General features: G+C 39.0%; 1 protein-coding gene across 6 annotated transcripts in view; it reads right to left on the reverse strand.

Moving 5' to 3' along the window:
* The window catches only part of SMAD2 (SMAD family member 2), a 77910-nt gene that overhangs the window by 49796 nt on the left and 15435 nt on the right, over positions 1-12679 (reverse strand). For all 6 annotated transcript variants that reach the window (XM_072829511.1, XM_072829509.1, XM_072829513.1 and 3 more), the window contains one exon: positions 4523-4809. In XM_072829511.1, the coding sequence (XP_072685612.1) occupies positions 4523-4758 (236 nt within the window). In that variant the 5' untranslated portion in view covers positions 4759-4809. The remainder of the gene's footprint in view (positions 1-4522; positions 4810-12679) is intronic.

Consider the following 12679-nt stretch of genomic DNA (forward strand, 5'->3'; position numbering starts at 1 on the left):
CTCTCCGGCTGCCTCTGTTCCTCCCCCACATCGCCCATGTACAAGCTTTCCATCTCTCTCAAATAAACAAATATAATCTTAAAAAAAAAAAAATGCTTGGGACGCCTGCGTAGCTCAGCAGTTGAGCGTCTGCCTTCAGCTCAGGGTGTGATCCTGGGGTCCTGGGATCAAGTCCCGCATCGGGCTCCCCACAGGGTGCCTGCTTCTCCCTGTGTCTCTGCCTGTCTCTGTGTCTCTCATGAATAAATAAATAAACCTTTAAAAAAACAATTCTTTCTAGATCCATCAAGATGATCAGAGTTGTTCTTAAATAGGACTATGGGGTATCTCATATTAATATTTTTTCTGTAATTAAATCATACTTGCATTCCTGCAATAAACCTTTCCTAATCATGATTTTGTCACTTTAATAACTCAAGTTACTGATATTTACTTATAATTTTTGCAACTGGTGTTATAAGTAACACTAGTATAAACTTTTACTATTCATGTTCAGTTCTGGTTTAAGAGGAGTTGGTTACTTTCCTCTATTACTAGAGTTAAGAAAACTAAGAGTCAGGACTGGGAGTTTTCTATTTCTTTGCTATTACAAACAAAACTGAAATAAAGACCAGCAATCTTTGACCATATTCCTAACAGTTTCCTTAGGATGAAACATCAAAAATGTGATTTTAAGGTGAAAGCTTTACCAGAGGAAAGGCCTTATAATTTATGTTTATGAAAATGAATTCTTCATTTCTACACATTTATATATAATGGGCACTATAAAATTGCCATATTAGACCTCACAGCCCCTTACTTTTAACTTTGGAGTCTCCAACCCTACAGCAGTTTAGATTTTGCTTTATAGTAGCTAATATGCATTGAAAGCCTTTTATCTTCTTCTGATCAATTCATTATCCAAATACCAAATTGCATTCTCATTTTACGACTGAGCTATCTTCCATTCCTTAGTATCAAAAATGGTTGAGATATAAAAGCCTCATGAAACTTTATTAATACTATTCAGCTCATTGCAGCTTGACAGGTTAAATTCTACCAATGAATCACTTCATGTCACCACATTCAACAACGGAGAAAAAGTAGTGACATGTGTACCTAGAGCTTCTATCTCTTCAGAGACAAAGCTATGAAGGCTGAGTAATTATATGAAGGGTGGAAGGGACATGGAGCCGGGACTCTTTCTGCCCCCAATTTAGTCCCACTCTAAGAATAAAAGAAAGAGGGTCAAGGAGGCAGAAACTGTTAATAATACAACAGATGTTTTAACAGAAAATATTTGCCATTTCTAAAAATTAAGTAATTTACGTGTCATGTTCTTCATTGGATGAACTTATTTGTATTTTTAGGTTTGTAAAACCTAAGACTTTTTATTAACAAATTCCTTGCAATTTTAAGTACATAAACTTATACAATAAATCCATTTTGTATCATACATTAAATAATTTTGCCTAAACTACCATTTGAATTTATCCATAATGGACCTTTCCTGCCCCCATTCCTAAACCATTATAGCAGACATAATTAGTTGATTGAATGTTTAAGAACATTTAATAGTTAAGAAATAACTAATAATCGACACATTAACTCTTCTACTACTAAAAACAAAGCAAACTCTAGAAAATATATGGGGCCAAACTATAGTGGAAAAAGAAGCTTAAACTCCTTGACAGACAACAACCAATATTAACAAATCTACATTTCTTAGCCAAAAAACCTCACCAAATTAGACAAGCCAAGTTTCTAAGCTTCAAAGAACTTCTAACAGTTAAAAAAAATATAATGGTCTATCACCACCACACTTTCACAGCAGGAAGAGGTTTAAAAAAAAAAAAAATTTAATGATCAAAAAGCCCTAGTATATGGAAAAAAAATTTTTAAATAGGCCATAAAAAAGATAGGAAAAAAATGTTGGCCAAAGTGACCTGCACACATTTTAATCATCAGGTTGCTACCTACTGTAGTATTGTCTCTCTAAAGGAAGCGATGGGATGCCTGGCTGGCTCAGTGGTGAAGCGTCTGCCTTCGGCTCAGGGCATGACCCCAGGATCCTGGGATCGAGTCCCACATCGGGCTCCCCGCAGGGAGCCTGCTTCTCCCTCTGCCTGTGTTCTGCCTCTCTCTGTGTCTCTCATGAGTAAATAAATAAAAATAAAATCTTAAAAAAAAAAAAAAAAAAAAGGGCTCGCACAGCTCCCCTTTCAGCTCTGCTCTGCAATGTAATAAGCCTTAGAGGAAGCTCTGTGAGCCCCGCGGCTCCCTGTCCCCTGGCACCCAAAGCTCCGGGGAGGAGGAAGAGCACCTACTAACCGGTCTTCTTGCCTCCACTCTGGACAGTCTCCTAATCATTCTCACTGCAGCCAGACGCTGTGCTGAGACTGTTCAGGGACGCCACCCTCACCCACGCTCAGGTTCAAGCTCATGTTGTGGCTCCTTACTATCTGCACAGCCTCAGCCCAGCCTCAGCCAGCCTCCGTTTTACAGCCTCCCTGGACACTAGTTGACTCAGAACCCTTCACTAGCACTCCCAACACTGCAGGGCTGCTCAGAAGGATCCGGCCTCTTCTCACTTAAATCCCTCCTCTATACTCATCAAGATTCAGCTCTGGTACCAATCCTTTTCTGGAAGGAAACTTTTCACAAGTTGCAGGGTAGGCAAGATTCTCCTTTGCACATAACTCCCTGAGCTCCCTTAACACCTCTGGTACTTCATAAATCTTATTTTGTAAAGTTTATCTCCCTTGCTAGAAAGCAACTCCAGAACAAAGACTGTATTTTAACTCCAGCGAGGAAGAGTGTATCATACGTGTAGTGGGTGTTTAATAAATGTTTACCGAACTGAAATACCAGGCACTATACAATGAAAACTTAGCAAATGTAGCTTGACTTATTCTTATCCAATTCGTTACCAAGCCCTTTCAGTTCCACTCACTCCACCCAAGTGTGTCCACTTCGTGTATTAGCACAGCCACCGTGCCGGCCAGCCTCCTGCATCTCTCATTTAGACTACCCTACGAGCTTCCCAATCTCCCTCCTTCCAGACACACGATCCAGTCTCTCTCTCTCTCTCTCTCTCTCTCTCTCTCCCCCTCACACACACACACACATCCCACTACTTAAATAAAAATACCTGTTTAAAAATTCTTGTTAAAAAAAATAAAAAATAAAAAAATAAAAATTCTTGTTTTCTATTATATTTAGACTAAAACTCAAACCCCCACTGTGCCTTACACAATGCTGTATTATCTGATTCCTTCCAAGTTTTATATTCATTTTGTATTCCTTCATCTCTACTGAGTGCCTTTTAAAATCCTCCAAAAGAAGCTATTTCTCACCTGTCTTTACACTGGCTCCTTCCTCTCCTAGAAGACTCTTCCTTCAGCTAGCTGCTATTTCTCAAAGCTCAGTTTAAGTGCCACAATCCAATCCAAAGCAGCTTTTTTATCTCTCAGGCATGGTCTTCTTTGCACTCATTACTATATCAAATTATATCAATTTGTTCACTTGCTTACTGTGTAAATCAATGCATCAGAAAAGGAGGAACTTTGTTTTGATCAGATTGTATCCTCAAGAGCCTAGAAAGAGTTCCCTGGATTCAGCAGGCCCTCATAAACTTTTGGAAAACAAAAGCATAAGCCAAAGAAGTCAATCTTGTTTAAGACTTAAGTGAATCAAGTAAAAGAAACAGATTATTAATCTACCAAATAAGGCAGGAACATTCTACTGAGTGTTTGCAAGTAGATAGGCTGGTGTTCCTGGGATCTATTATCAACAAGCATCTAGACTGTATTCCCCAAAGCTCACTGGAAACTCATCAATCAAGTAGCATGGTTTCATGTACTATATGCTAACACACAAATCTGACACAGTCAGAGGTCATTTCAGAAAATGCTATATGCTGCCGCTCCCCCCAAACCCCAGAAGGTCTACAAATAGTAGTGAAACACTTAAAAACCACTTGCTACTTTGTTAAAGAAACAGCATTTCTGACAGTGGTATTTATCTGCAAATAAGCTGCCCCCAGACTGTTCTTTCTAAGGAGTCATGTTGCAACTCAAGACAAAAATTACATAAATAAAATTCATTTGTGTTAGCTGCCTGTTAACTCTTTATTGGCCAGACTTTTGATCAAGGTGGGAGAGAACTGTCAGCCACCACTGCACTTACCAGAGGAAAAGCTTTGACTCTTTATTCAAATGTTGTTCAGTCACAGAAATCAGAATCAGCTACAGTGAAGCATTTCGGCAATGAAGGTAAATGAACGCGGTGAAGATAATACAACTAAGTATTTTATTTTGCTTGATTAAACCTCATTGTTTGAGAGAAAATGACTTGTAAAACAAACAAGCCTGAACTAGGCAAGCGAAATTGAAACGCCAGGTTAAAGAGAGCTATTCTGTTTTAATAATGACTATGTACAGGTAACGTGACAATAACAAAATTTCAGTCACTTTCCCTTTGGCTTCCTTTAAGCAATTTTCAACAGTAGGAACATCAGGAGTTCTGCTCTAGTGACACTTACCTTGGTATGGTGACACATTTAGTATTACAATTTTGAGTGGTGATGGCTTTCTCAAGCTCATCTAATCGTCCTGTTTTCTTTAGCTTCTTCACCAAACTTTTAACCGCTTTCTCACACCACTTTTCTTCTTGTCCGTTCTGCTCTCCGCCGCCTGCTCCTCCGGACCCACCGGCTGATTTCTTCCATCCCAGCAGCCTCTTCACAACAGGCGGAGTGAACGGCAGGATAGATGACATGCTCTTGCCAGGGGCCACGACCCGCAATGAGAGGCCGCGCTGCTACCTGACCTGGAAAAGACAGGAGGGACGTGAGGCTCACTCGCAGACCCAGGCATACCTTCAACGTACATGTGAAGATCAGACAGAAATTCACATCATCCCAGCAGACTTCCAGAGGTCATCTCCTCCCCCGACTATGCCTTTACTACTTTAAAGGAATTGTGGAAAAAAATTCTAAAAAACAGAAAACTGTGGCATGAGTGGAAAAAGGTAATAATTTTGCAAATAAAATCTTTACTGGCACTGGGCAAACTTATCACCACCAACACAATTTCATTTCTAACTTTTACTAGTGTCAACAATTAAAACATTTTCACCAAATAATGAAAACCAATTTGCCAATAATTAAAACTTTCACTAGAAAGTTCTTCTCGCTTTTTAGGACTTCAGTCTAGTCTCCAAACACCTAGCAAAAATATTTTTAAAATGCATTAAGTCCATTCTCCCTGAAGTTTTAAATTTTCGTAAATAAGAATCATAAAGTAAAATCTAAACTCGTAAAAAGGGAAGAGGCATCACATGTGAAATAAACAGCAAGAATTTTAAAAAACAAAGGCAAATAGAGTCTGTGAAGAAAAGGTTTGGTTCACTTTTCCAATCCCTTGAGAAGACTTTATTGGGCCTCTTTTCAAGAATATTTTTTCATTTTTCTCTAAGTAACATAACAAACAATATGTGTCATAACTAAAGTCATAACTATTTCCTCTTCGCACACTGAGGTACAATTCCTCAAAATCTTTTAACTGTGATTCTTGCTATTTATCCTCTAAGTAAGAGGCTCATGATGGTATCCCTTAAAATATTAAGTTGAGATATTATCTACTGATTTCAGAAAATGAGGATTTACACTCAACCACTCACTTTCCTCCAACATTCATAATTATCTCCCAGAAGTAGTTCTGTGTCTGATGAGGTCAGTAGTAAACTACTATATAATGTTCCCCTTTTTGTACAACTCTTTCTTTTCCCCCAGTTAATGATCTCAGTTTGTCATGTGCTTAGTTTTCTGTGCATCTACCATAAATTTTTCACACACTCTTCACAAGCCCCATAACTAAATTTTAACGTGGATGACTTTAATCTCAAAATAAGAGACAAAATCAGTTACCACTTGAGGACGGAACTGGAGAGTGGAGACTTGAGAAGAATGAAGATTTAGAAATGTAGCTCTAAGATCTACAGAAAATAGCTAGAATGAAGCAGCAAACATGATCATGTATTTCCAGGCTACACGGGAGGAGCCCCACTTCTAATCAGGAATGTAGAAATGACGACAGATCCTCATTTTCACTATAACAATCAAAACAAGCCAGAGAAAGCTACAAAACCATGGGTTTTTCTGAACCCATCAGAGTTCAGGAGGATGCCAAGTAACCTAAGTGGAACTAAATTCCAGAAAGTGCCAAGCTATGAAGGAAGAGAGGCCCAAGAATGGTTTCTTTCCTGGTGGAATGGCTAAGGAGAAACCAATCTACTCTTTAATAAATTTTAACAGCAACATGTACACTAACAAGACAAAAATTCCAAGGGTTTCACAGAACAAACCTGTACCATCCAGCCACTCATTCCCACAGGGCTCCGCTGCATGCTTGCCTAATGTAGGGAGACCAGCCTGGAAAGCTGAGAAATGCCTTAAGAAGCCTATGGTCTCCCTCAAATTCAAGTAATCTGTCCTCTGACAAGGAGGAGAAAGAATGGGCAGGACAAGTGTGAGATATCAACCCAAGAGATCTCAGACATTCAACTGCCAAAGGCTGAGGTGGAACAGGAGAGCCGAGAGAGAAACTTCCACCCAGATACTCTGACACTGAACTACCAAGGCTGGATTAAGGAAGGGTTGCTGCAAGAAACCCCTGGAAGGTGTTACTGCAGAGGGAGATCTCACTCTGCACAGAAGCCAGGGGCAGGTCCAGAGCCAAAAGAACTCCAGAATGACCAAGGGAATGACAACTGGGCTGTCAAGCAGAGAAATCACGTCAGGTCAAGAAAGCTGAAGGCTCAGATGTACAGCACAAAGAGGTAATGGGAATTACACTCAGACAACAAATCTTCTGAAAGCAGAGTCTCAATTTTGCTCTCAAAACACTTGAACTAAATCAATCTAAAGTGCAACAAAAACCATGAACTAGCCCAACAACACAGCTTATTGATTTAACCCCACCATCTACTAAGCTAACACAGGAAATGATGGGCAGTTTTCTTGGAAGTAAATACTATTTGCTTCAATCTGTACAGTTCTTATACAAATATTCAGCATTCAATCAAAAATTACAAGATACAGGGAATAGCAAGACATGGGCAAAAGATGAAATTACGAATATAATCAGATTAGAGAGGGCTCAGATGTCAAAATTATTAAACTGACTAAAATGGCTGGGACAGAAACATTTAAAGGACCTGACGGAAGACAGAGACAACAAGCATGAAGAAATGGAGAATTTCATTATAGACACCGAAGCTAGAAAAAACGATCACAGGGAAATGTTAGAAATGAAAAATACGACATCAGAAATTAAAGATTTCTTTTGATAGATTTAATAACAGACAGTAATGAACAGTGAACTTGAAAACAGGTCAAATTAAAACACAAATTGAAACACAAAGAGGAAAAAAAAGCATGGGGGAAAAAAATTCACCCTGAATATCCAAGATCAAATGTCTACTGGGTTTAACTGGAGTCCCAGAAGAGGAGGAAAGAGAGACCACAGCAGAAAAAAAATATATGAAGAGATACTGGGCAAAAACTTATCAGAAATGATGACAGATATCAACCCACAAATACAAAGGGAACAGAGTCTTAGTCAATGGGCTCAATGTTGAAGACAGAAGTAAAGATAAAGGTAGAGTATCGGCTAGGATGATAGTAAAGAATTTGTGGAAGATCCAGACAGGAGGAACCTACACTCATTCATAAGCTCTTCTCCAAGGCCCCAACGGAGATCTCTTGAAAAAGACTGGCATGGGGTAAGAGATGGGAGACAGCTCTTCCCCCTTAAGGGCATGTTCTATGAAACAAGAGCCTTCAACTAGGAGGGGAGGATCAGCAGAGCCTCCCACACCCAGGGCCCAAGGAAAAGAGTAGGGCAAAAGCTATGGTACTGTTGGGCAGGGCAGAACCTACTTGCCCACCTACCCACACACAAATAAGCCTTTCACCACATAAGTGTAACCACAGTTTACTCTGCTGGAGGAAGGCAGGAGACACTGCCACCACCAGTCTCAGGTAAGGATGCACTGATGCTGAGGAATGAGTAGAAGAAAAAGCTATCTGATCCTGGAACAGGAGCAAAAAAGTGGCTTGGACCCAAGATCCTGCACTAACACAAAGCAAAGATCTGCTCCTCCTAGGTGGAAAAATCTGTAACAAGTATCAGCAAGTCACAATCAGTAACATATATATAAAAGGTAATATATCATGGCCAAGTGGGGCTTATCCCTGGGAGCAAAACTAATATGACATTTAAAAAAATCAAGCACCTCATTTACAGTATAAAGGAGAAAATCCTTATGATTTCTCTTAACCAAAGCAGAAAAAAAGAAAGCATTTGACAATGTTAATTTAATACCCATCTATGATTTAAAAGTCTCAGCAAACTGGAAATAGAAAAGAGGAAGTTCTTTACTCTGAAAAAGGACATCTATGAAAAACCTAGAGCTAGCAAACATATGTAATGATGAAACATTAAATCCCCTTCCCTTATAACTGGAAATAAGACAAGGATGTCCACTGTTGCCACTTCTATTTAATAATGCATTGGATGTTCTAACCAGCACAGGAAGGCAAGAAAGAGAAAAAACAAAGGCATAAAGACTGGAAAGAAAGAGGCACATTCTCTGGTGATATGATGGTCTCCATGGAAAATTGCATGGAATCTGCATGGTGGTAAGGTTGTTGTAATAAAGCTATATTTACTGAGAAAAAGAAACAGAAGTATAATTCTCGAAAAAGAACTTCGGATTCTCAAAAAAAAAAGAACTTTGGATTCTCAAAAGACCATTCTCAAAATGGTCTCAACTAAAGATACTTAGGCCCTGGTATAGTTTGCTAGAAAAAAAAAGGGGGGGGAAGTCACAACCTAATAAATAATCTTACCCATTCCGTCAAAAGGGAAGAACAGATATGAGGTTACAGTCCCCAGCCTCAATTCAGGACTGTTCCAAGGGTCTCCCAGAAGAGGCAATATAGTACGCCAAATTTCATCAATATATTTTGGCCACAGATACACTTCTGAAGAGACATCTCCTGGAGCTCTATCTCACAATGTTGCCCTGGCATTCTTGATAGCCCAGCTGTGCTTTAGACACTAAAAATCTGAAAGGAGCCAATAAGCAGGATTATGTGCCTTTCTTTAGCAATACAGCAGAACTGGTGAGAAAGTGAGGTTCGCTCAGAGCTGGAGATGTGCAGGGTAAGTAAAGAACAAGGGGGAACTTGGGAGTAGCACTGTCAAGCTGTCTACAGCGCAGACTCTGTAATAATGCAAATAAATAAGCACTCTAGTACATAAACTACAACTTGAAAAATAAAGCAAACACACAAAATTCCATCCCACACATGTAAGAATCCAGCAAAGTCGATGTTTGGGACTACCAGGCAGCAAAAGGTGTAGCTGGCTACCTTGGGCTTCTGCTCAATCCCACTCTGCCACAAAGCATGCTGAAGGGGAGCCAGCTGTAGAAACCTCAGTACCACATGACACCGTCTTACCCGAGCACAGAGAACATGCACATTAATTCAATCTTTAGAAGGGAGAGGTGTCACAAAAGGGACACCAGAGCAGAAGCCTGAAAAGAGAGAGGGAGGAAAGCTCAGCATGTCTTCTAGAAGGTAACATTTCAGGAGTTACAAAAAAAAAAAAAAAAAAAACCTAGGTATTGCTACCATATGGGGTAAAAGGAAGCAATGTGGTAGGGCCAAAGCTCAGATTACAGAGCTAAAGACAGAAGTCAGAGCAAATGACCATAGTATTCCTTCAGTTATTTTTGAGACCATTCACCTGTTATTGACCAACTGGATATAGACATTTTAGAGAAGAGGAGGATTCAAACACAACTGTCACTAAGGAACATGACTGAACAGCATGTAGTCGTATACCAATCACTATCTGGAAAAGAGAAAGAGAAGCAAATCCGAAGGCTGTTACAGTGTCAGCATTATACAGGCCTTTATGTAAGTCACCGTGTTCATCACATGAGCAGAAGACCACAGAGGCTTGGGTGAGGGTAGTCAGCACACAAGTAACAATGTGCCCGAGCAAGGCACCCAGTCCTGCTGAAAAGCAGAGGCAGACCGTCTCCAGGCTTGGTTTCTGAGGACGCTCCAGGTCCAGTTCCAGCACCACACCCATTTCAGCCTTAGAACAAAAACCCTCTGTGGGTCCCATCAGGATCCCTGTTCCTTGTGAAAAACTGATAGAACAAGCAAAATATAACAAGTATTTCTCCAAAAGTGCCTACCCCTTTGGTTCAATTAATCCATGTATGAAAAAAAAAAAAAATCCATGTATGAGAACTTGACCTAAGAAAATGAGTAAAAATTAAACTTCCATATAATCAGCAACACTGAAAGGGATTTTCAGTCGTAGGAACAATCTGAGTTATTAGGTTCTCTGTGATACCTGTTAGGAGAAATGTTTCTTAGGAGTTCAGAGGTATTCTTGGGGATCTGGAAGTTTTCTATGAAACCTTTAATTTTTTTTCTTCGTGGAAATAAACACATGAAAACTTTAAGCCTACTTTGGGTCATCTGAGTGACCTCATGGCCTCGTACCACATGATCTCAGTGTCCCATGTCTTAGAACAGCACTTATGACCACTCTGGAACGATGTAATCACTGAAAGTTACCAGTCTCAACTTGTCATGTCTCTGTAGCTACGGCTGGCTGACACCTAGCTAATTATCTTCTGGAGAATTTCTAAATTATTCAGTAAAATATTTTTCAGTAATGCTGATAATACATTTCAACCAGTTGAGCGTTTTAAATAGCTAAGACATATTTAACCAACAGTCTTGAAATGTTAATAGACTGAATTTAGACTTTTACAAGGAATCCATGTCAATATACTCCAAAGTAAAGATAAAATGGAATAAGAAAACTAAAAAAAAAAAAAAAAAAGGAATAAGAAAACTAGATTGATGATCAAGTTATTGAAATATGAATGAGTCATTTACAGAATATACAGATTTCCTTCCACAGTGTGGCAGTAAGGGCTGTACCGAAGTTAGAATTTTTTTTTCAACATCTGCAAGAACTGAAAAACAAGTTCAAATACTAATTCTGTTCATAATTTCAGCAATAAGTGAGACATACAAGGTAGGATTCATTAGAATAGGAAGACTTTATCTGTACAGCTCAATAAGAAAGCTTATCAAGTGACAGATCAGTAAAATTGGGATTCAAAAATTACTCACTGGAAAGTTTCAGTTAAGTAAGAGGTCGGATTATCCTGAACTCACAAATAAAGCCTGCAAGTTATTAATCACTGTATAACATAGTTCTACAAATTGGATTCTCTACATATTTTCTTAACCTACAATTCATGTTGTCTTCAGCCCTGCTGTTCTTTGTTTCTTGTTCTTATTCTAACACAGACCCTATCACTGAATATGTATTGAGAAATCTCCCAAAGCTTTAGAATAGTTTCTCATTTTCTTATACCTTTAGAGTACACAGATTTATACTTTACATAATCTTTTCTGATGCACTTCGCTTCTTTCTAAAGAAATCCCTGTCTGCCCCCAAACACAGGAGAAAACACTGCTTGAGTGCTTACTCTGTGACAGAGCAGGTTAGCCTCGGAGTCCAGGTAAACATCAACTCAATCCTCACAAGCATCCACTGGGGGGTAGGTTCCCGTATGTACACATGAGTAATCTGAGGCTTGAAGGAGGATCCAGATGTTATAGATACTCCTCCCTAGGTATTCTTGTGGATGTTTTAGTTCTGCTTTTCACATTTAGGTTTCTAAAATATGAGGATTTGTTTTTGGTTAAGGGGTGGAATAGTGACCTAAACACCTCCTAGAAGGATGGCCTACTTTGTCCACACCAAGTACTAAATATAGTTCATCTCCTCACTAGTAATTTATGCAGCTCCTGTCACATATCTAATCCCTATAAACCAATGTCAGATTGTGGGCTTTGTATTCTGTTCATTGTACTTATTCAGACCTATACCAGTATCACAGGATTTTACTTACTCCTGCTTTCTAGTAAGCTGATTAACTGCAGGGTGAGTCTCCCTCTCCTTATTTCTCAAATTGATGTTAGATCTTAAGTTTAGTTTATTAAGTTCCACCAAAACTCCATAGGATTTTGATTACAAGTGCAATGAATTTACATTAATTTCTGGAGAACCAACATATTTATAATACTGAGCATCCCTATTTACGAAAGTGAGATGTTTCTACTTATTTTGAATATCCATCTTTAAGTTGTATCATTTTCTCTGGAAAGGTCTCCCACATCTTGCTGAACTTATTCTTCCAAGTATCTTGGGGGGTTTACTTACTCATCTTACATAGTTAAATATTTCAGTCATACCAAAGAAATACGGAAGCAACCTTGGGCCTCCCACTCAGCTCTGTCAATTCTTAGCATTCTATGGTATTTGATCAGATATAAGAAATAAGACATGATAAGTGGATCTAGCTCACGTCCCCTACATATACCCTTTCCACTCCCATTCACTTCCTCCTTGCTTCTCCTTGCTTCTCAGAGATAATCACTGATTCTCCCGTCATTTAATGGGTTTGCTACATATTGTATTCATAAATCTTAGCACATTTTATAAATTTCTGTGAAACTTTTAATACTGCTCATGTTGCTTTTTTATCATAACTATCCACGCTGATACAATATAGAATCTTGAACTCTAGT

The sequence above is a fragment of the Canis lupus genome, chromosome 6, assembly GCF_048164855.1.
Source record: "Canis lupus baileyi chromosome 6, mCanLup2.hap1, whole genome shotgun sequence".
Classification (NCBI taxonomy): domain Eukaryota; kingdom Metazoa; phylum Chordata; class Mammalia; order Carnivora; family Canidae; genus Canis; species Canis lupus.